Genomic DNA, 23644 nt, shown 5'->3' with positions numbered 1-23644 from the left:
CTGAGCTGGAGGATTATCCCCTTATTAGTAGCTTAAGTTTCTTGCATCCCTCATTATTTTGTACCTTTGTATTCACTAGAGAGTCTCTAGTCTTTACCCCACTTTCACTTTCACTAGAACATTTTGTTTAGGATGTTAGTCTTTCTTTCAGCACATAGAGTTTGTATTAGATTCACAGTTTGTAACTTGTTGATCTCATAGGTCATTTTGGCCCTTTTGTGAATGTTAATGTATCATTTCGTTTCTCTCTGTAACTGTGTAAGCTATGGTTGCCTAGCATAATCCTGTATGTGCAAAAGTATTTATAGTAAAACAGCGATCCCATTCTTAAGTTTAGACAACCATCGTTTCCCTTGAAGAAAAGTCTGAAAGTATTGACCGTAAGACTGATGTTTTTTTAAGAAGCTAAGAACCTCTTTCATCCAACTGAGAGGAAGCCCCTTCCATAAACTCAATGAGCTATCATTGCCATGTCATGTTTCTGATTCTCTCCCTTTTTATTACTTCTAACAAGTAATGTAGAACAATCTAGAAGCAAATGAAAGACATAGTGATCTTGCATAAAAAAGCCCTTCTTTATTTCAGATTTATGCAAAAGTTCACAGCTCGTTAGTGCAGAACCACATGGTTAGTAGAATAACTAACAAGAAATATCCAGCATAACAAGACACAGGTTATGCTAATTAACCAGAAAAAGAGGTTAATTAAGTTATATATGGAGAAAAAATCAAGCTTCAACCGTCCTCAGAGAAGGCATAATTATTCAATACTACTCATCAAGAAGCATTAAATCGCACTATCATAGTTAATAGCATAAGGACCAATAAAAGAAAGTAACTAAAAATCCATGTACAAAGCATTTTTCAGATATACTCAAGGCTTAGTTATGAGCAAAGCACAAGTATTTTATTTTGGGTAAAAGCATGACTGCATATTCAGCAAGAGTAAAAATCAGCAAGAGGCACCCAAGTAGCTTTGGAAGGCCAAATAATGCAGTTTTTTTAGAAATCAATGGCCAAACAAAACACCAGCAATAGTATCAATAGATAATATTGTAAGTATTTAAAGAACAATAAATTTAAGAATATTAAGAAAAAGAGGTGGCAGCAGCCAACAGATTTTCAAAGCCATTTAAGCATGAAAACCAAGATCCCCTTTATTTAAATATAGTAAACAGAAAATCAAAAGTGTACACCTATTGTGGGTAAGAACCAGTACAAGGCAGCTATCAGAATCTTTAGTAAAGCTTCTCATGCTTAGCAAAGCAATACACTCAGGTTAGTACCCCCAAAGACATCACATCATCCAACATTATCCAGTAATGTCAAAAATTCTATAAAACATCCCATCATCAGAGCAAGGAACCAGCAAGTTCTTAGGGGTTAGAAAATCACATCATCAACAAAAATTATCACTGTTCAACCAGATCTTCAGCATAATTATCATTGCATTCAAGATAAGTTTGGGACTCTTCCAGCCCAAAAAGTCCAAACAAACTGAGGAAGATCAATTTATTTATCAGGGAAACAACAGTAGCATGCCATTTATTCTTATCAGAATTAAAAGAGCCCAACACCACAATGTAAGGCAGACTAATCAAGCAACTTTGGAGGATGAGATCAGCCATCTTTTTCAAAAACCAGGGATTAATAATACAAACCATTGATGTCAGCAGATATCAATGCATTTTCAAGTCAGAAAAAGACAGTCTTCTAGATGCATTTTGATATCATCAAAAAGACCAGAAGGATCAATTAAATGCACTCAGTACCCAGTAAAATTAGAGTGCCGGGACTGAACGCGCTCGCTGCTGCTGCCGCACCCCCCTCTCGCCATCGCTGCCCCCGCCTGCCCTCGCGCGCCCTTCTGCCCTCATCTGCTGCGTGAAGCCCCCGCCTGCCCTCGCGCGCCCCCCGCCCCACCAGCTGCCCTGCTGCCCGATACCCAGCCCCGCCCGTCACCCTGCCCGCTGCCCACCCGTCCTTCGCCGCTGCCCTACCCGCCTGCCGCCCCGCCATTCACCTCAGCCCGCCAGTCCCACCTCCCAATCCTTCCAATCCCGCCAGCCCCGCCTCGCATCTCTGGTTTTCTGCTTGACTGAGATCGTCATCTACCTCGACGTACTCGGGCGCAGAACGGCTCCTCTTGTCAACGACTCTTCGCCTCTTCTTCACAGTAGCAGACACAGATGGAGGCTCAAGCTCTGCCACAGAGGGACTCCTCCGAAGTCCCCTCGACCGACCCCGCTGAGCCCACCATTCGACTTGCTCTTTCACCGACAGAGCAAGCGAGCCTAGCCGCAGAGGTAGAGCGCTTGCAGGCGACTTCTGTCATCTGCAAGATTCTCGGCACCAGACCTAGCAGAGGAGAGCTGCGCAACCTTCTCCAGGCCTGCCTCGCAAAGGTGGGCAAGATCTTGGACGTTCAGATCCTCGGACGAGGCTACTATCAGATCGAGTTTGAGACCTCCAAGATGGCGTCCAAGGTCATCGCCATGAGCCCATTGACCATCCGAGCAGCTCGAGCCCACTTTCGATAGTGGAGACATGGTTTTGACCCTGCTTCATATGTTTTGGTAGAGGAGGCAGACATTCCCATCTCCGTTTGCTTTCCTGGTTTGTGGAGGGAGTACCTACCAGTTTTGCCCAGGATAGGCTCAACGATTGGGACTGTCTTGGAGACACCTCGCACGGCAGCCTCAGTAGCTGCCAAGGCAGCCGGCATTCCCTCAGTTCGCGTTCTGGTTAGGGACACCCACACTCTCCCAAAGGTCATCCTCCTTCCTCGGGTGAGTGGAGGTTGGTATTCGAGCCTCCCAAACCAGTGCTTCATTTGTCGACACATGGGCCATCTCACGAAGGCCTGTCCACGGAGGAGGCCACGACCTACATCATAGACTCAGCCCTAGCCTGCAAGGACTGGCCAATAGCCACAGGCAGAGACACAAAGCACACAAGCAGAGCTACCCTGCGAGCCTGGGGCTCTAGTGGAGGAGGGATGGCAGCAGGTTCGTGGTCGACGATGGTAGGGGCCACAGCGACAGCCTGGCACTCAGAGTGGTCCTTAGGCGCCTACCCAGCAGTAGTGGGTTCCCACGGGGAACCGATTCGGTCCTCTTGAGCAGGACGAGGTCCCTGCTCCAGCCCCCGCCCTAGCTTCACCCTCGACAGCCCCTCCTCCCCCCGAGTTCCCCCCCTCCTCATCAGTCTTCCCCTGCCTCCTGCTCCCACCGCCTCTCCCCCTCGCCCCTCTACCTTTGCAGGTCCCCCCCCACCCCTCTTCTCCCCCACCTCCCCCTGCTCCTACTCCCCCCTGCTCCAGTTCCACAGTCGACCCAGGGGGCAGGGCCATCTCCGACGGCTAGGAGATCTCTTGGTAGCGCCTTTTCCACAAGTCGCTTGGAAAGAGAGGGAAAGCCTTTCTTGCGGCCCCCTCTATAGGTACAGACATCTCCGTTTGCAACAGTCCCTCGTCGTCTGACGAGCTTTGACATTCGGCGCTGATGGGATTTCTTTGCCTACAACTTTACACGTTTTCTAGACGACTCCTCACCAGACCTTGAGGCAGCCTACTTCAAGGTTCATGTTTTGTTCCTTACAGCTAGGGGGATGGAGGCCTTGGACTCGGCGCTTGGCTTCTCTTTTCCCCTTTGCGGCAGGGACCAGACTGAGTCGACTCTCCACTCAGTGTTGGAGTGGCTGCATACACAGGCCCTAGAGTTCTCTCACCACATGGGAGACCTAGGAGTTACGAGCATGCTTCAGACTCCGTGGCCATTGGCCAAGTTTGCGGTGACCCCTCCAGATGCAGCAGGATGTAGACACATTGTGGTTCCCTTCTTTGCTGATACGCATGCTATGTACACATTCAATGAGGACTCCTGGACAGAGGAGGTTGCTTTACGCACGGCTCACTCTACTTGGGCTTAAGCCAGGCACTCTTTGCAGTCAAGAGTGCAGTCACGCCTATCTACTATCTAGAGGACGCTCGGATGCGGATTACTCGCCATCCAAGCCAACCTCGAAGATAGCACGTTTAGCTACTGCGGCAGCATCTGTTCTCTCCCGCTCCCCATGAGGATCGTCTCATGGAACGTGCAGGGACTAGGTGGGCCCCAATTTCAACGTTAGAGGGGCCGACTGCGTCAGGAGCTTCAACATTGCCTTGTGGGAGGACAGATTGATCTCCTGATGCTACAGGAGCATCATCTGTGTGAGAGCCACATTAGACGTTGTGGTCAGCTCTTGCGTGGACAATATGATACTTTTTGGTAGTTGCTTTTGGACATGGAGGCATCCAAGGTGGTGTATGTATGACTATTGCGGATTCTTTGCAACAGGCCATTGTGGGCAGAGGGATTATTGTGCCAGGCAGGGCTCAGTGGATCACTATGCAGGTTCAGGGTTGCCTTATGGGCTTCCTAAACATATATGCACCCAATGTGGCGAGTACACGAGCAGAGTTTTGGTCACAGATTGTTGAGTCTCTGCTGCAGGCAGAGTAGTGGTGCATAGGGGGTGACTTCAACATGTTGGAGGACCCATCTGACAGGATTGGTGGTAGCCACGCTACTGTGCATGGAGTTGAGCTGGCAGCTTGGGAGAGGTTTTGTTTTACTCTGAGGGTTTCGGATGTATGGCAGCACTCTAGCTTTGTGAGGCTCCCAGACAGCCTGGCCTTCTATCGTTCGAACTGCAGAGTGGGAGAAGTGAATCTATCGCGGATAGATCGCTTCTACACTAGTGACCATTTCTGTGACTTGGGTGGGAGAGTTGGCATTTTGGTAGGGACTTCCTTCTCGGACCATGCAAGAGGGTCTTGCTGGACTCTGCACTCAGAGAGCGAGTAGAGACTCTTTGGATAGAGAGCTTGGAAATGCAGGATTCTCCTGCTGACAGAGTGGCCTCAGGACTAGCTCCGCTTAGTCACTTCTTTCTTCAGGACTCTTTGGCTCACCTGCCTGCAGCGAGCGAGGAGCAGCTTCTCAGACGGGGCGTTGCTTCCTTGCAGAGGATGTAGGAGTAGCATCTAGACAAACCTTGGTTGGAGGAGCAGCTACAGCAGGCTCACCAGAAGCTTGTTAGCACAGAGGAACGGCGCCATGAGTTTGCTTTCCATTGACAGGCATCTCAGTGGACACAGGGGTGGGTGACAGAGTGGACATAGGGGTGGGTGACAGAGTGACTGGTGCTTTCTTCGAGGCAGTGGGACCTCGGCATACACATGCCAAGGTCAGTCAGTTGAGGAGGCCCGACGTGTCAGTTGCTTCTGAGCCAGAGGACATGCGTGCAGTTGCTACTCACTTTTACCGTGAGTTACTGTCTGCAGAGCCTCAGGCAGAGCGTCAGGATGCATGCAAGGAGCAGGTGTGGGCACATGTGCCTTGCCTTGTGACTAAGGAGATGTGTTAGAAGCTTGAGCTGCCACTTCAGCTTGAGGAGTTGCACACGGCTCTTAGTGCACTCCCCCTTGGTAGCTGTCCAGGTGAGGATGGCTTGACTCCTAGTTTTTTCCTGGAGTACTAGGACTTGCTTGGCCCCGATCTCTGTAGTGCTTTTCAGTACATCTTGCACACAGGAGAGATGCCTGACAGCATGAGTGAGAGTCTTATCTACCTCATGCCCAAGGAGGGTGGATCCTTGGATGAGATTCGACAGTGGCGCCCCATCACCATCCTCAACTCAGCCTACAAAATTCTTGCCAAGGTTTTGAGTTTGAGGATCCAGTCACTTCTAGAGAGCCTTATACATGGGACTCAGACAGGTTTTGTCAAGGAGCGTAGTATTCTTGACAACATCTTTACTTTTTGAGAGGCTTCTTCCCTAGCGCGGCTCCGTGGTGAGGATCTGGTGATTCTTCTTCTCGATTTTGAGAAGGCCTACGACAAAGTTGACTGGGACTTTCTGGAGGGCACTCTATGCAGGATGGGCTTCTAGAATGCTTGGATTAGAGGGGTGTCAGCTTTGTATAGACGGACACACTGTCAGGTACTTTTGTAAGGAGGTAGAGGTGATCGTTTCATGCTCACACGTTTGGTCAGACAGGGCTGCCCTCTTGCCCCATTCCTCTTTCTGTTCTATGCTGAGGCGATGAGCAGGTTTTTAATGTCGCATCAGCGTGGTCTACGGGGCTTAGCACTCCCTATTCGGGGAGATGAGCTATTGGACGCTGACTTTGCTGACGACTCAGCCTTGTACTTGGATGGCCAGGAGGCCAACCTTCGCAACTGTGAGCAGGCTCTTGAGACCTTCTTTGTGCATCTGGCGCACTGATCAACTACAGAAAGACGGTGGCTTTCTCAGTTGGTAATGCTCCTGTACCTGATTGGATGCCAGGTGAGGGTTTCAGGTGAATTCCCCCAGGGACTGCAGTTCGGTACGTGGGCTGTCAGGTTGGTTTTGACTTGTCTCCCGAGCAGCAGATTGCTCCCCTCCTCCTGTCTATCAGGAGGAAGTTGTTACATTGGAGCTCCGTACGACTTTCTTTGGCTGGCAAAGTTGTAGTGGCCAACCAGGTGTTGTTGGCTACTATGTGGTACATCACTTCTTGCTGGATCTTCTCGAGTTCTTGTATCAGCCAGGTAGAGAGGCTGATCAGGAACTTCCTTTGGTCAGGGCGTGACACTCAGACAGCTCGAGCCAAAGTGGCTTGGCAGGTCATCACTCTTCCTCGTTCACAGGGAGGGCTTGGGATCATAGACCCAGCACAGCAAAGCAGAGCCCTTCATGGGAAGTTCATCGTCCGAGGACTTCTTCCAGGTTAGGAGCCCTGGAAGGAGTTCTTGCTACAGCGGCTTCGTGCTAGGGTGCCTCAGGAAGGAGGCCCCTGGCAACATAGTTACATGGGGAGGCGGGTTGGGGTCGAGAACGGGGTCGGAAATGGGGTCGGGACGGCAAAAGTAAGGAAACGGGGAGGGGGGTCAGAACGGCAAAAAAAAAAGAGAGTTTTTTTGGCATTTTTTGACCTACACACATGCCATACACATAGAGCATCACTTTGACCATAAATTTACACTAAATAGACCAAAGAACACGAGTCATATAGGCTGAAATGTGCTAATAAAACATCGATGATCGATGGATACAAAATGAGAAGTGCATGCCACAAGGGCTCAAGAGTCAAAAAGCCTAAAGGACTTAGGACAAGCCTGAGGCCTCAAGGATAACAAAAAGTACAAAGGGCTATGTAGTAGGTAGAGTCGTAGACTCAAGAGTCTAGACTCGAGAGTCGAGTGATCAATGATCATCAAACTCAAGAAGTGCTCACCTGCTGAATCTCCACATCGTCGTCGTAGTCGAGGTCGTCAGCGACGTATGAGGGCTCGGGAGGCTTGCATTGAGGCTCGAAATCCTCCTCTAGCTCCTCCAAAAGAGTATCGGCCATAGATGGATTCTCTTGTGCCATCTCCCACTCAGTGAAAGGATCTGCCTTGTGTGTGACGCTCTTGGCAAGCATGCGCAAGTTAGCGCTCACAAACACCAAATCATTGGCCCTCTGAACCCCAAGGCGATTCCTCTTCTTAGAGGCAATGTGGCTGTACACACTCCATAGTTGCTCCAAGCAACTAGTGGTACATGCTTGGCTAAGGACACGAATAGCCAAGCGCTGCAAATGTGGGCCATCTCCTCCATACTCCTCGCACCACAAAACCGAGCCAATCTTGTTGCGATCAAGCTGTGCATCTACACATCCATAGGAGTCCTTCTTTTGCCTGTAGTTGAGTAGCTCGTCTCTAATCTTGCGCCTAATGTCACTGCTAGGCTCAAGGCGTTCCAATGCAAGCCGCCATCCTTTGCTCACCTCCTTGTCGGTCTCTTGACGCCTTCCTTGAAACTCAGGGTCAAGCACATAAGCTGCCGCATGAAGTGGAGAGTAGTATCCATTCCACCTCGACTCACACAAGCCATGAATCTCCGCATACTGAACAGGTTCAGGCACAAGCTTCTCAAGTGCCTCTATCATCCGATCCATGGCTTCGTAGACTTTGCCAATGCATGGCTGCAAGCCATCCACCACTCGAAGTAGGTGTAGAATAGGCTTGACCATGGCGTCAAGAGTCTTCACCTCCTCCCACCAAGCGGCGTCGTCGGCCCATTCTCAGCATTTCAATCCTACTGCTAATGTAGACTCCGGCATGGCCTGGAACTCATCACTGAGAAAGAGGCCCCTTAAGGCTCCGCCACATGTAGACAAGCGGCCTAGCATAAGCCAATTTAATGCAAATCTTGTCTCCAAATATTTGAGCAAGGGCAAGTGGCTCCTCTTTGAGAATTCATGGCGCACTTTTTGATGGTTGAGCACAAAGGAGACAATTGGAGAGGCGTCACCAATGGTGGGTGAAATCCATGACAAGTTCCCTATGTCCTTGAGGAGGTTATTGAGGCAATGCACCATGCAAAATGTGACATGGATGCTGGGATACATGCCCTCAATGATAGCTCTGGCTGCCCTATTTGATGCCTCTCCATCTGCAACCATACAAAGGACATTCTCCGGGCCGGTGATCTCTATGGTGCTTGTCCACTCCGCAGCAAGCATCTCGACGGCCTTGCCACTATCGGATGCATCATGTGACTCCACAAAGTACATCTCCCCCTGAGAGTAGGCCACCACCCCGTGGATGGACCACTTGCGGGTGTCGCTCCATCCATCTACAAGAAGAGAGATGCCATTGGTCTCCCACAAATCCTTTGTTGCTTGGGCCGCTTGCTCCACGGCAAGCTTCTCTTTGTCACAAGGAGGGTGGTGCGAAGCCTCTCCGATGAAGGTGGAACATAAGAGGAGCCATATTCCCCTATTTTCGTAACCATGGTTCGAAAGTATGGAGACCTATCCACACAAAATAGAGCATGTTGTGTTAGTATGGAGAGTTGAGAGTGGAGAAGTTATTACCCATTATGAATACAAAATGGAAGATTGCAATGTGCATATCCCAAGGGAAACTCACTGTGAAGCATGGAAGGCAATGTGGTCGTGGAAGAAGAATCGGGCAACCGACCTATCCACCTCTTCCTTCAATTTAGGATTCCAATTTTCGTTGAGAGTGGTTTGGCGATGCGGAATGGAAGAGGACGGTGTAGATGCATGGATCTTGAAGGTTCCAGAGATGTCGTCAAGGTTGGCTTCCCTTTGCTCTCGCGGTGTCGCCGTGGCAGAGGGATCAACGGTAACAAAACGGCCCTCTTGGCCGCTTCCGCAACCTCATACACCGTGAGCTTCTCAAGAAGATCCAACCTCTTCTCGGGAGCTACATGAGAGTAAAACTTCACCTTGTGACCCGGTTCATGAAGAAGATGAGCTCGCACTTTGTTTGAACCACCCGTTCTCTTGTATGGACATAGCTTGCACGTCCATGGTCTTGCACCGCCACCTTTGCCACGTGAGCTAAAGTCGACTTCATCCCACCACGACCACGTTTGCACGGCGGGCCTCCTTCAAGAAGAAGCGGCTTGAGAAGTGGAGTTGGCTTGAGATAACATGATGGTGGAGAGACTCGAGAGAGTAGAGCTTAGAAGTTAGAGGAGTTAGAGGAGAGCTTGTGTGGAGAGAGAGTAGAGGAGAGCTTCAAAGTGGGTAGAAGAGGGAGAGGAGAGCTTCAAAGTGGGTAGAAGAGGGAGAGGAGAGCTTCAAAGTTCAAACTTCAAAGTGGGTAGAAGAAGGAGAGACTTGAGAGTGGAGACTAGAGTGTAGAGTAGTCAATGGTCATGCTTCAAGCTTGAGCAATGAGCATTGAGTAGAGAGGAAAGCATTGATGATTGAGTAGCTTGAGCCTTGAGCTTGAGGGAAATGGAATGAGCATTGAGACTATGAGTATTAAGAGGCCCAAGGGAGCCTTATATAGCCTCCCGAGGGCCAAGGCTCCCAAAATGTGGCAGTTGGGGCTGCACAGATCCGTTAAAAACGGTCAAATTTTTTAATGGACTACAGTTGTTCCCGGCCGACCCCGTCCGACCCCTATTGTTCTGTCCGTCCCCCCTGCGACCCGCCCGTCCGGCCCGATTTCCGTCCGTCCCTCGGCGTTCCCTTCCGTTCCCGGCCCGGTTACGGCCGTCTCCCGGCCCTAGGGCCCGTCCCCCCCGTCCCTTGTAACTATGCCTGGCAGCCTTCGACAAGATGGATCTTCACACAGATGCGTAGAGTTGGTTTGAACAGGAGACTGGAGGACCGCTTTGCTATGGGTTTGCTTCGATCTTGGGAGCAGAGCGCCTACGACAGTCCCTTGTTTGGAACCCCATGGTTAGCACTCAGAGAGGCCACTTGGTTGGTAGTTAGCCTCATGTTTCCTGGGGTCCAGCACGCTCTTTAGGTGACTGGTTACAGTTTTCAGGCTTGTCCGAGGAGCTGCAGGGCTTTCAGCTACATGGCATGAGAGGGGTGCAGAGCATGTGCCAGGACATCTCAGAGGCAGTACGAGCTGAGTGGCTCACACCTCTCGAGTCAGCAGTGCCCAGATGGATGGGAGCCTTCACGCGACTGGAGGTTCTCATCTCAGTTCGGGCTTGCTCAGAGACTGTTCCCTCCCTGTTTTTCGAGTTACAAGGTGAGGGACGCTTACAGCGAGTTGCAGTAGAGGACCCGCAGGTGGCAGAGTGCTGTTTTTAGAGGATCCGAGTGGTGGGCATCTGTGGGAGGACTTGTGTCATTGATCCTGACCCAGCTGCTTTTAAGATTGGACATTGGAGACTGTGGGCTTGGGAGTGCTATCCATTGGCACGAGTACAGTGAGATCCTGGAGAATGACTTTGGAGGGACCCTTTCTCTTCTGCAGACGACCCAAGTGTCCCTTTCTTTTAGTACACTGTTCGACTGGGACGTCACATACTGGCAGCACAGAGGGAGGCTCACCCTGCTGCAACACCTCATTGGCAGGAGGAGGGTCTCACAGCTGAGTTCTTGGCAGCTTTTTGGGAGAGGTTGTGGGACTCCACACAGCCGAGGCAAGTCACTTTGTTTCAGTGCCTCGTCGCACACAGAGCTACAGCAGTTGGGAGCTGTCTTGTGCACAGTGGTCTCTCGGCCGCATGCGTAGCTTGTGACCATCTTGTGAAGAGTCAGTGTCACTGTCTTTGGGACTGTCCCTTGGCACAGCAGGTGTGGCTTCGTGTTCTTCAGCTGATGCTTGCTCTTTCCACGGCTCGGCAGTACACTTGGGGGGCAGCGCTTGGTCCACACTCATGGTCCCGGCACTTCAATGCAGTGAGAGAGAGGAGTGCTCGGAGCTCATCAGTGGGCTAACACTCTGGTTCATCCGGCGGTCCTGTTGCTTCCACATCTTTGAGGCTCGCCTTGTACCACCAACAGAGACTGTTCGCGATCTTTGGTTAGAGCTGATCCACACTCTCAGAGGACAACTCGAGAGACTTCAGGGTAGCTCCGACCGCATGAGGGAGCGCAGAGAGGCCTTCCTTCGACTTTGGCGTCCTGGGCCTTTCTTCACCATGGCACTACCGTTCACCTGTGTGGCTTTTCCCTCCTCCCATTTCTTGATTTAGCCTCATTGTGCATATGCTGTTTTTCATTGGGAGAGTCTCCCCATCATGGTTGTTGTAGCCCTCTCTCGAAGAGGTGGTTGTAGCCCTATGGGCAGTTTCATTAACTAATAGAAGGATCTTTTCCTCGGAAAAAAAATAAAATATTTAGAGTGCCAGGATATTTTCAAAAGCAATACAAAATCTCTGTAAAACATCAGTAGACAAAATACTTCGTTGGTTGCAAACTCTCGTACAACCAGCCCACAACCACACAATCTTAGCATGAGTCAAAAAAGAAAGCCGGTAAAGCATATTTGAGTTCACAAAAGCCACAAGATTCAAAGATTAGTAACCTATCAGAGCCCAGGGCTCAAACCCAACTTAATAGAGTGGAAGGAAGAAACCATCCAGGTAAGACCTTCAGATTTTAGAGGCTCGCTGCTGCTCCTGCGCGTTCCCCTCCCCCCCCGCCTGCTCCTGCTCCCCCGCGCCATAGCCCCCCCTTCGCCCTCGCCCTCGCGCTGCCCCTGCCTGCGCACTCTCTGTCCACACGCGCTGCTGAGCTTACACCCAGCCTGCCCGCAGCCCAGCCAGAGTGCAGCCCCGCCCGCTGCCCCCCCTTTTGTTCGTTGCCCGCTGCCTCGCCGCTCCAGCCCCTTATCCCCACGCCCCCCGCCCCCCCCCCCCCCCCCCCCCCTCCGAAGGCCTCGTTTGAATTGCCTGGCAGTGGATTCTCAGTTGGTTTCTCCTTGCCGAGCTCTCAAGCGTTGGCCTTCTCGTCCACCCTTCTCCTTCAGAGCAGCAGACACTAATGGAGGCTCATGCTCCACCTCAGAGGGACTCCTCCGAAGCCCCCTCGCCCGACACCGCTGAGCCCACCATTCGACTTGCTCTTTCACCGACAGAGCAAGCGAGCCTAGCCGATGAGGTAGAGCGTCTGCAAGCGACCTCGGTCATCTGCAAGATTCTCGGCACCCGACCCAACAGAGGAGAGCTGCGTGACCTTCTCCAGGCCCGCCTTCTCGCAGAGGTGGGCAAGATTTTGGATGTCCAGATCCTCGGACGGGGGTACTACCAGATCGAGTTCGAGACTTCCGAGATGGCCTCCAAGGTCATAGCTATGAATCCACTGGCTATCCGAGCATCACGCGCCCACTTTCGACAGTGGCGACACGGTTTTGACCCGACTTCGGATGTGCTCGTAGAGGAGGCAGACGTCCCCATCTTAGTCTGCTTTCCGGGTTTACGGAGGGAGTACCTTCCACTGCTCTCCAGGATTGGCTCCGCCATCGGGACTGTTCTGGAGACACCTCGTACGGCAGCATCAGTAGCTGCCAAGGCGGCCGGCATCCCTTCAGTTCGAGTTTTGGTCAGAGATACCCACACGCTCCCGAAGGTCATCCTTTTGCCTCGGGTGAGTGGGGGTTGGTTTAGGCAGAGTGTGGAGTACTCAGGGCTCCCGAACCAGTGCTTCATTTGCAGACAGATGGGCCACCTAGCGAAGGCCTGTCCACGGAGGAGACCACGACCTGCACCTCAGCCTCAGCCCCAGCCTGCCAAGGCTGGGCCGCACCCTCAGCCAGCGACACAGCGCACAGATTCTGAGCCACCCTCCGAGCCTAGGGCTCCTACGCCAGCCTTCTCTTCCGTTTCACCCTCGCCAGCCCCTCCACCTTCAGATTTCCCCTCTTCCTCCTCATCCCCTCCCCTGCCCTTTGCTCCCGCCCACTCCCCACCTCGCCCCCCTGTCTCTGTCGTCCCGCCCCGCTTCTCTTCTCCTCCGCCTCCCCCAGCTCCTTCTCCCCCTCCTCCTGCTTCAGTACCACAGTCGACTCAGGAGACTGGTCCCTCGCCGGCGGCTAGGAGATCTCTTGGCAGCGCTTTTGCCACGAGTCGCCTAGCGAGAGAGGGTCAGCCCTTCTTGCGGCCCCCTTTGCAGATTCAGACATCTTCCCTTGCAGCTATCCCTTGTGGTCTGACGAGCATTGACCTCCGACGCCGCTCGGACTTCTTCGATTACGGATTCACTCGCTTTCTTGGCGATTCCGCAGCAGACCACGAGGCAGCCTGCTTCAGGATCCACGCTCTGTTCCTCGCCGCTAGGGGGACAGAGGCCTTGGACTCAGCAGTTGGTTTCTCCTTTCCTCTCTGCGGTAGGACCGAGACAGAGTGGTCCCTCGACTCAGTGGTGGGATGGTTGCATACACAGGTTCTCGAGTTCTCTCACCACATGGGAGAACTTGGAGTTACAGATTTGCTGAAGACTTTGTGGCCATTGGCCAAGTTTGCGGTGACACCCCCAGACTCAGCAGGATGTAGGCACATTGTGGTGTACTTTTTTGCTGATACACAGTGTTTGCCTTGCTATGTATACATACATGAGGACTCCTGGACAGAGGAGGTTGCTTTACGCTCGGCTCGCTCTGCTTGGGCTTGGGCCAGGCACTCACTACAGGCTCGCCTATCTAGAGGACGCTCGGATGCGGATTACTCCCCATCCAAGCTTGCCTCGAAGATAGCCCGTCTTGCTGTTGCTGCAGCATCTATTCTCTCTCGCTCCCCATGAGGATCGTCTCATGGAACGTGCAGGGATTAGGTGGGCCCCAGTTTCAGCGACAGCGGGGCCGATTGCGGCAGGAGCTTCAGCGTTGCCTTGTGGGAGGAGAGATTGATCTCCTTATGCTTCAGGAGCACCATTTGTCTGAGAGCCGCATCCGGCACTGTGGTCAGATTTTGCGTGGACGTTATGATACCTTTTGGTCAGCTGCTTTTGGACCTGGAGGCATCCAGGGTGGGGTATGTATGACTATTGCGGACTTATTGCAGCACGCCATTCTGGGCAGAGGGATTATTGTGCCAGGCAGGGCTCAGTGGATTACTTTGCAGGTTCAGGGTGGCCTTGTGGGCTTCCTGAACATCTATGCGCCCAATGTGGCGAGTGCTCGTGCAGAGTTTTGGTCACAGATTGTTGAGTCTTTGCCACAGGTTGACCATTGGTGTGTAGGAGGGGACTTCAACATGTTGGAGGACCCTTCTGACAGGATCGGAGGCAGCCATGCTATTGTGCATGGAGTCGAGTTAGTTGCTTGGGAGAGGTTGTGTATGACCTTGAGGGTCTCGGATACATGGCAGCATTCTGGCTTTGTGAGGCCTCCAGAGAGTCTTGCCTTCTCTAGATCAGACCGCAGAGTGGGAGGAGTGAATCTATCGCGGATAGATCGCTTCTACACTAGTGACCACTTCAGTGACTTGGGGGGATCAGTGGGCATCCTGGCAGGGACATCCTTCTCGGACCATGCACCAGTGATCCTCACAGTGGCAGACAGGCTGAGGAGTGGGAGCACGATGCTTCGCATCCCAGAGCGGGTCTTGTTGGACACAGCACTCAGAGAGAGGGTAGAGGCTCTTTGGACAGAGGGCATGGACAGCCAGGCTCTACCGGCAGACAGAGTGGCCTTAGGCCTAACTCAGCTTAGCCACTTTTTTCTCCAGGAGTCTTTGGCTCGACGGGCCGCAGCGAGAGAGGAGGAGCAGCGTCTCAGACGAGGCATTGCTTCACTACAGAGGATGCAGGAGCAGCATCCAGACAGTCCATGGTTGGAGGAGCAGTTACAACAGGCTCGACAGGAGCTTGCTTGCACAGAGGAGAGGCGCCATGAGTTTGCCTTTCACCGACAGGCATCTCAATGGACTCAGGTAGGTGACAGAGTGACAGGTGCCTTTTTTGAGACAGTAGGACCTCGGCACTCGCATGCCAAGGTCACTCAGCTGAGGAGACCCGATGGGTCAGTTGCTTGTGAGCTTGAGGATATGCGTGCAGTTGCTACTGACTTTTACCGTGAGCTACTGACGGCTGAGCCCCAGTCAGAGAGACAGGATGCATGCAGGGAGCAGGTTTGGGCGCAGATGCCTTGTCTTGTGACTGAGGAGATGCGCCAGAGGCTGGAGATACCTCTTCAGCTTGAGGAGCTGCACACGGCTCTTAGGGCCCTTCCTCGTGGTAGTTGTCCAGGTGAGGATGGGCTGACTCCCAGCTTCTTCTTGGAGTACTGGGACTTGCTTGGCCCAGATCTTTGTAGTGCCTTTCAGTACATTCTGCACACAGGAGTGATGCCGGATAGCATGAGTGAGAGCCTGATTTACCTCATTCCAAAGGAGGGTGGCTCCTTGGATGAGATTCGACAGTGGCGCCCCATCACCATCCTCAACTCAGCCTACAAAATTCTTGCCAAGGCTCTGAGTTTGAGGATTCAACCACTTTTGGAGAGCCTTATACATGGGACTCAAACAAGTTTTGTCAAGGAACGCAGTATCCTTGACAACATCTTCACTTTCTGGGAGGCTTCTGCCCTGGCATGTCTCCGTGGGGAGGACCTTGTGATTCTTCTTCTTGATTTTGAGAAGGCATACGACAGAGTTGACTGGGACTTTCTAGAGGGCATGCTTCGCAGGATGGGCTTTTCAGATGCTTGGATCAGAGGGGTGTCGGCTTTGTACAGACAGGCTCACAGTCAGGTGCTTTTGGCAAGAGGTAGAGGTGAGCGCTTCATGCTCACACGATCGGTCAGACAGGGTTGTCCTCTTGCCCCCTTTCTCTTTCTGTTCTATGTGGAGGCGATGAGCAGATTTTTGGTGTCACAGCAGGTTGGTTTGAGGGGCTTAGCACTCCCGATACGGGGAGATGAGCTTCTGGACGCTGAGTTTGCCGACGACTCAGCCTTGTACTTAGAGGGCCAGGAGGCCAATTTACACAGGTGTGGGCAGGCTCTTGAGACCTTCTGCTGTGCATCGGGCGCATTGATCAACTGGAGAAAGACAGTGGCTTTCTCGGTTGGCAGTGCTCCTGTGCCAGAGTGGATGCCAGGAGAGGGTTTCAGGTGGATTCCCCCAGGGACTGCAAATCGATACTTGGGTTGTCAGGTTGGTTTGGATTTGTCCCCCGAGCAGCAGATTCCTCCTCTTCTCCTGTCCATCAGGAGAAAGCTGTTCCACTGGAGCTCAGCACGACTTTCGCTGGCTGGTAGAGTAGTAGTTGCCAACCAGGTGTTGTTGGCAACTATGTGGTACATCACTTCTTGCTGGATCTTCTCGAGTTCTTGTATCAGCCAGGTAGAGAGGCTGATCAGGAACTTCCTTTGGTCAGGTCGCGACACTCAGGTTGCCCGAGCCAAGGTGGCTTGGTCGGTCATCACACTTGTTCTCAGGGAGGGCTTGGGATCATTGATCCAGCACAACAGAGCAGAGCCCTTCTTGGGAAGTTCGTCGTCAGAGGACTTCTTCCAGGCGAGGAGCCCTGGAAAGAGTTCTTGCTGCAGAGGCTTCGTGCCAGGGTGCCTCAGTCAGGAGGCCCTTGGCAACCTTCGACCAGATGGATCTTTACACAGTTGCGCCGAGTTGGTTTGAGCAGGAGACTGGAGGACCGATTCGTTGTGAGTTTGCTTTGCTCTTGGGAGCTCTTACGGCATGGCCTAGAGCAGAGACAACCGACATGCACGGAGGAGCGCCTACGACAGCCCCTCGTTTGGAACCCCATGGTTAGCACTCAGAGAGGCCACTTGGTTGGGAGTAGGCCTCATGTTTCATGGGGTCCCATGGCAGCACGTCCAGCGCGCTCTCTAGGTGACTGGCTAGAGTTCACAGGTTTGTCAGAGGAGGTGTAGGGTGTCCAGCTACAGGGCATAAGAGGGGTTCAGAGCATGTATCAGGACATCTCAGAGTCAGTTCCAGCTGAGTGGCTCACGCCTCTCGAGCCTGTAGCACCCCGATGGATGGGAGCCTTCACACGATCGGAGGTTCTCATCTCAGTCAGGGCTTGTTCAGAGACTGTCCCAACCCTGTTCTTTGAGCTTCAGGGTGGAGGACGATTACAGCGAGTTACAGTAGAGGCCCCGCAGGTAGCAGAGTGCTGTTTCCAGAGGATCCGAGTTGTGGGCATCTGTGGGAGGACTTGCGTCATAGACCCTGACCCAGCAGCTCTCGAGGCAGGACACTGGAGGCTATGGGCTTGGGAGTGTTGTCCACTGGCACGACTACATAGGGATCCTGGTGAGTGGCTATGGAGGGACCCCTTCTCTTCTGCAGACCGCCCAGGAGTCCCTTTCTTTCAGTACACTGTTCGGCTTGGACGTCATATACTTGCAGCGCAGAGAGAGGCCCGCCCCGCTGCAGCACGTCATTGGCAGGAGGAGGGTCTCACAGTTGAGTTCTTGGCAGCTTTTTGGCAGAGGCTGTGGGACTCCAGACAGCCGAGGCGCGTCACTTTGTTCCAGTGGTTGGTTGCACACAGAGCCACAGCAGTAGGGAGCTGGCTTGTGCATAGTGGTCTCTCGGCCGCATGTACAGCCTGTGACCAGTTGGTAAGAGTCAGCGACACTGTCTTTGGGACTGTCCTTCGGCCCAGTAGGTGTGGCTACGAGTTCTTCGGCTGATGCCTGCCCTCTCCGCGGCTCGACAGTACACTTGGGGGGCAGCGGCTTGGTCCACCCTCACGGGCCCGGCACTACAGTTTGAGCTATCTTCCACTAGCAGGATGATAGTGATACAGGGGGGGCGACCTGCACTCCAGCCTGCTACAAACCTTACTCCACAGGAGTGGTGCAGTGAGAGAGAGGAGTGCTGGGAGCTCATCAGCGGCCTAGCTCTTTGGTTCATCTGGCGGGCCCGTTGTTTCCGCATCTTTGAGGCTCGCCCTATGCCACCAGCAGAGACTGTTCGTGACTTTTGGCTAGAGCTGATCCATACTCTCAGAGGACAGCTTGAGGGACTACAGGGCAGCTCCAACCGCATGCGGGAGCGCCGCGAGGCTTTCCTTCGACTCTGGCGCCCTGGGCCTTTCTACACCATGGTCCAGGGGGTGCTCAGATGGCACTACTGTCCACCTGTGTGGCTCTTCCCTCCTCCCATTTCTTGATTTAGCCCCATTGTATATATGCTGTTTTTTCATTGGGAGAGTCTCCCCATCATGCTTGTTGTAGCCCTCTCTTGCAAAGGTGGATGTAGCCCTATGGGCAGTTTTCATTAACTAATAGAAGGATCTTTTTCTTGGAAAAAAAAAAAAGACCTTCAGATTTTGCAATCATGCATAATGCTAAAGCATCATTATCTTACAAGTACTACTTATAGAACCTTCAAGCCAGAGCAACATCAGCAAATAAGTATTAGAAGTAACACCTTACAAGTTAAGGTTTATTTGATATGCTTTTTGAAAAGGAAACTTTTTGCAGAATCTCCTAGATGGTGAACACCCCATAGTTTCCACTTCACACAGATAGTAAGCCCTCAACAAATTTGTGCCTTTCCCTCAAATGAGCAGAACAAACACAGTAACAGCCACAAGGTAAATGGACCAAAGATCCCTAGTTAATATCTGAATATGACCATAATGCATAGTTGAGGAGAGTGAGCATCAAGCAAGGTTTTGAAGAGATCTTAAGCTTGATATTGTGGTGATGCGGCTTCCTCAAGTACACGGTAGTTTCCCTCTACTAATTGGCCAACCTTGGTTACAACACACTGAGGCTCTTCATGAATGGGGAAATAGTACTATGTGGGTCTCTACTCCAGGCTTTCCTCTAAACCCATCAACCTAGAAGGTGGTATAGACCCCAACGTCAATCTGAGCTCAAATCCTTTGGAAACAAGAGTGCATGAGAAAGCGCTCTAATATATTATATGCTAGCTTTAAAAGAAGTTTTGAATAATACCTTGTACCAGGTAATTGGTGATGAAGTATTTGGTACTAAAAAAGACCATGCTTTTTCCATCTTCCCTTCTTGAGAGTAAAGCTCGAGAAATTCCCCTTGGAGGCCAACCTATTTGGGGTAGCGTATGAAAAGGCATTACTCGATATCCAAGCCTTGTTCTTTAAAAAATACAGACAAAACCCTACCTCATAAGTCCATTCCATGTTGGTCAAAGTCAGATTTTTGGATGGAAAGCCTGTTATGAGAATTTGACCCTGTAAGCCAGCTCCATCTCTTTCCAAGAATGCTCCATAATTCTGTATTTCAAAAAGCAAGCAAGTTAATAAACATTGCACACAAAAATATATCTACAATACAATTGGTTCTCTCAAAATACAACCTGCAACCCAACAGTCGAAGAAAGTAGAGCTATTTCATTCCACCCAGCCTCCAACTGTAATTGTTTCTCTACTTTAACCCAAGACTGTGAAGTGCTGGCAGCAGTGAAACCTGATGGACAAGTTTTGCATGACTGTGCTCCCTATATCAGATTTGATAAACAAGAATGCTTGCTACGAATACTTTCACGGAAAGTAAAACAGCACAAAAAATACAAGTGTGTGGGCTATTTGTCATTTCAAGAAGTGCCACTTAAATGAACTACTAAAAACAAGAAAAGCAGAGTGAGAGACCATTGGTATTAAGGTTGATGGCCATGTCAGGGAAAGAAACAAGATGTTACCAGTGAGCAGGAACTACTTTTTCTTGAAAGAGATTGGGACTATCACCTCATGGTAGCGGTTTACAGGGTACACCTTGTAACAGTCCTTAATCTGCTGAAAATAATTGGACAGCTTCCGTAGCTAGACTAAGATATGCCCTACTCTCATAGCGAACCACAGTGGGTCAACTTGAGAACTTTACTGCAAGCACACTTTTGGAAGCAATAAGATCGCAGACAGCATCAACAATATCAGCCAATGCAACTGCACGCGCCCAATAACCCACTTCACCAATATAACCATGTCACCAATATAACCACATGGCCAAAGACAATGAGGATAATGTGCAGCCAAGATGACGTGAGTCCAAACCCATGCTATTTTCCATTGTCTGACACAAATTGTGGCTGTTGATAATAATATGCAATCTCTCTCCATTTTATGAAGAAACTTAACTGATGAAATGATGCCAATATCATGAAAGACGAGTTTCAGCCACATTCTCTCCTACGTAGAGAGAGGTCGGTAGTCCTAATCTGCCATTTTCAAACCCCAACAGACATTGGTAGCAAGGCTCAAATGTTGCAAGCCACCAGCTTGACTTCTGGTACAGCATAAAGGGGAGGGGTGCTCTATTCTGTGTAGATTTTCTTTCCTATTCAATACATATCCCTAGTGAGCGTGGGATGCTTTATAGCCTACTGATAGTTTTCAATCAACAATCTAAGGATTTTTTTCAATGTACAGTAGTCCGTTTGATGACTCTTAAACAGTGATAATGATTAGAAACTAGATCCTTTCTATAGCCATTGGCTTTCGCTAGTCACAAAAAGCATGTAATACCTCTCTACACTTGGCATTCATCATGTTGATGATGTGGTAGCAGTGAATGGTACGGTTCTTTCTTTTCTTGAGGCTGTTCATAAATGGCATTTGGGAATACAGTAAATATGGAGGACTATCATTCAACTTTTGAGCCGGCTCCTCTGCATGAGTTGTGAAGAGCTTGCTTGGTAATCGGGGAGCTGCTACTCCTTATGTTTTGATGTACTTCCTACTTTGAGTGTATATCACTTATGAATGTTAATCGATTACGAATATTTCACAAACCCATCCGTTGGTGGAAAATGCATTCCACAAAAGACATGTTAGTGAAAACTGTCTCTCAAAGAGAGTAGTTTCCATGTAAGCAGAAATAAAAGGAAGGAGAGCATCAAATTCCAGCGACCAGAAACTCTGGGTACGTCATTTAAGAGGATGTAATACCTGGAATAGCATATCACAGAGCTTTATACCTGAAAACTCTTGGTTGATAAATACAGATAAAGCATCACGCATTGCTTCAATGAAGAGTACAGGTTGCCTTCCACTTTCCTTCATAGCTTCAAAATCATCTTCTGAAACCTCAAACCTGGAGTATTTTGAAGAATGGTATGCTTTCAGTAATTTTATTACTTCATGTGACTATTTCCAGGACAACTTTTATTTTATGAAACTTCCAAAAAAATCAGAAAGCTGTCCCTGCTGGATGATGAACAGGCTTATAGCTTGTTTCATCCGGAGAGTCTAGTGCACTCTGGCTTTAGGGCACCAGAACTGGATTATTATTGTTTTAGCGTTGTCTACAACCACCGTAGCTGGCATTCTCTTATCTTCACTCGCGAAGGAAAAATGTGTGGGCATCAGATAATTGGTTTGCCATTTGAAACCCACATTACACTATGGCGAGAAAATGGAAGCAATTTACTTCAAGGATTGAAACACCTTTGCCAGAAAAATAAACACAAAATGGTATCTATTAACTTTAATTGCACACTTTTGTAAATTCCATCTAACCTGCAAATATACCAAAGGTAGTCAGTGGAATCTTTGGTAAGTGTTAAATGTTCCACGAGATTACTGAAGACCATGGAACTATTGCTCCAGGCTCCAACTGGCTCCTTAAAAAACTCCCAGGACAACTTTGCACTTGAAATATCTGTATATGCTTCAGTTATGGAATGATGGAGAACCCTGTGAAGCAGTGGCAGCCTCATCATGTGTATTGCAGATGTTTGTGCACTGACCTGTTTTCGGAGAAAATAAAATTTGACACAATCTTCTACTTGAGGCATAACATTGATTAAGCTTAAAACAAATTAGAGAAGAATAAAGGGCATCCTGCTTTTCGTTTTTCTCTCTTTTACCTGGGAATCAAGCTATTTTCGGCCAAGGCCCCCCCTGCAGTAGTTTTACCCCGGTCTTTCGTGGAAATTCAGAAGATACTAAAGTGGTCTAAGATACAGAAATTTTCTGTGCAAAAGAGGTTAGACAGACAACCAGGGAAAAAATTCCAATACATGCCTTTCTAAGAAATTTAACATGCAAGATAACCTACAGCTCTTGGTGCTCCATACCACACTTCCATTAGCAGATTGTCAGAGTGTATTATCTATGGAGGTATGCACTACTGGACTAGGTGCCTTTGCATCGTCCATTCATCTAGTATCAGGTGATGACAACAAGCTTGCATGTATTCATATGCTGCAGATATACCATCTGCCTACATTTATTTGGTGCAGACTCTAGAATATTGTAAGCAACACTCCCAAATTAATTTGGCCGTATGATGATTTTAGGTATGATAAACAAAAGTGGTCTGGAAAGAATAAGAAAAAAGCACATAGAAGAAAATTCAGCTTCCCACCTTGGCTGAGTTGAATATAACATTTTTGCAATCTGCTAGAATGCTGACAGACCAAGCAGGGAGCTCATATGCTTGCCCATTGAACTGGACTTTTGTGTTCCTGTTGGCATCAATGTTTGCAAGAAAAGCTGCACACACACCTGAAGTCCCTTCTGAGTTGTCTCTTTCCAAAGATCCATAAACATGTGCCTACAAGCCACAAATGCATGTTGATAATGAGGTATTGATTTTTCATAAAAGCTAGTATAGCCTTGATTGGAATCTCTTCACATTCATCAAAAGTTGCAGCCACAATGATACCTCTTGTTTTGGGCCCAGCTTAATATACAAGGGGTCAATATTGAGTGCAAACATCGCCTCCTCACAAAGCTTCAAAGAAATATGTAGCTCGCGAAGATGTCCCCACTTTGGTTGCCTCAATAATCCTTGAAGCCAACATAAACAAGCACTCTGAAGTTGATCTTACATCGTCTATGCACCATTTAATTCCATCAATAACCATGCGTTGAGAGTAATACAGGTGCAAACAGCTCAGCTCTATATGCAAACGGAAAACACAATGTTAACTGAATGGTAGTACACCTACTCTAATTGATGGGTTTGGTACAAGGGAGTATCGAGGCTCAACCGTGAAAGTCAAAGGTGCAATGCAGACTATGGACTTGACTCATTAGACTCTGCTGGAAGATATTGCAGATGGTATTCTAGAGAATATCTTGCTTGTTAAAGCTGACTAGAAAAATATCTGGGATTGGCTAGGTGCTCATAGGATGTAGCATGCGAGATATTTGACAAACATGGGGGCTGCACATGGACTGGCAATCTTGAATAGCCTACAAAGATTTTCAGCAGCAAATGGGTTCACTTGTTTTCCTCACAGACGTGGGGCTAGCATTGTGGACTATGTTATGCCAGTTTTATACCATCTATTCACAATTTTACAATCGGCCCCAAGCCGGTAGCAGTAGATCACGCCCTCCTCACGTTTGCAATGTCATTCTAGTTTACTACAGCTCCATTGGCCTAGGCAACTATGCATATTTGATACACTTTTAGATTGGAGACTGAGTTTGTCCACATGCA

General features: G+C 49.9%; 1 protein-coding gene across 2 annotated transcripts in view; it reads right to left on the bottom strand.

Moving 5' to 3' along the window:
- Nucleotides 1-23644, bottom strand: part of LOC147464943 (beta-galactosidase 15-like) — a 242071-nt gene that overhangs the window by 30642 nt on the left and 187785 nt on the right. For both annotated transcript variants that reach the window (XM_086517172.1, XM_086517176.1), the window contains exons 11-17: nt 22862-22986; nt 22562-22750; nt 21712-21941; nt 21171-21286; nt 19554-19663; nt 19360-19470; nt 19175-19282 (exon numbers count right to left, since the gene is read on the bottom strand). In XM_086517172.1, coding sequence (XP_086373298.1) covers nt 19175-19282; nt 19360-19470; nt 19554-19663; nt 21171-21286; nt 21712-21941; nt 22562-22750; nt 22862-22986 — 989 coding nt within the window. The remainder of the gene's footprint in view (nt 1-19174; nt 19283-19359; nt 19471-19553; nt 19664-21170; nt 21287-21711; nt 21942-22561; nt 22751-22861; nt 22987-23644) is intronic.

Source organism: Adiantum capillus-veneris, chromosome 1 (assembly GCF_014529385.1).
Source record: "Adiantum capillus-veneris isolate H3 chromosome 1, ASM1452938v2, whole genome shotgun sequence".
NCBI lineage: Eukaryota > Viridiplantae > Streptophyta > Polypodiopsida > Polypodiales > Pteridaceae > Adiantum > Adiantum capillus-veneris.
Note: the sequence above shows the minus strand (reverse complement) of the source record. Positions and strands in the feature narration are given on the sequence as shown.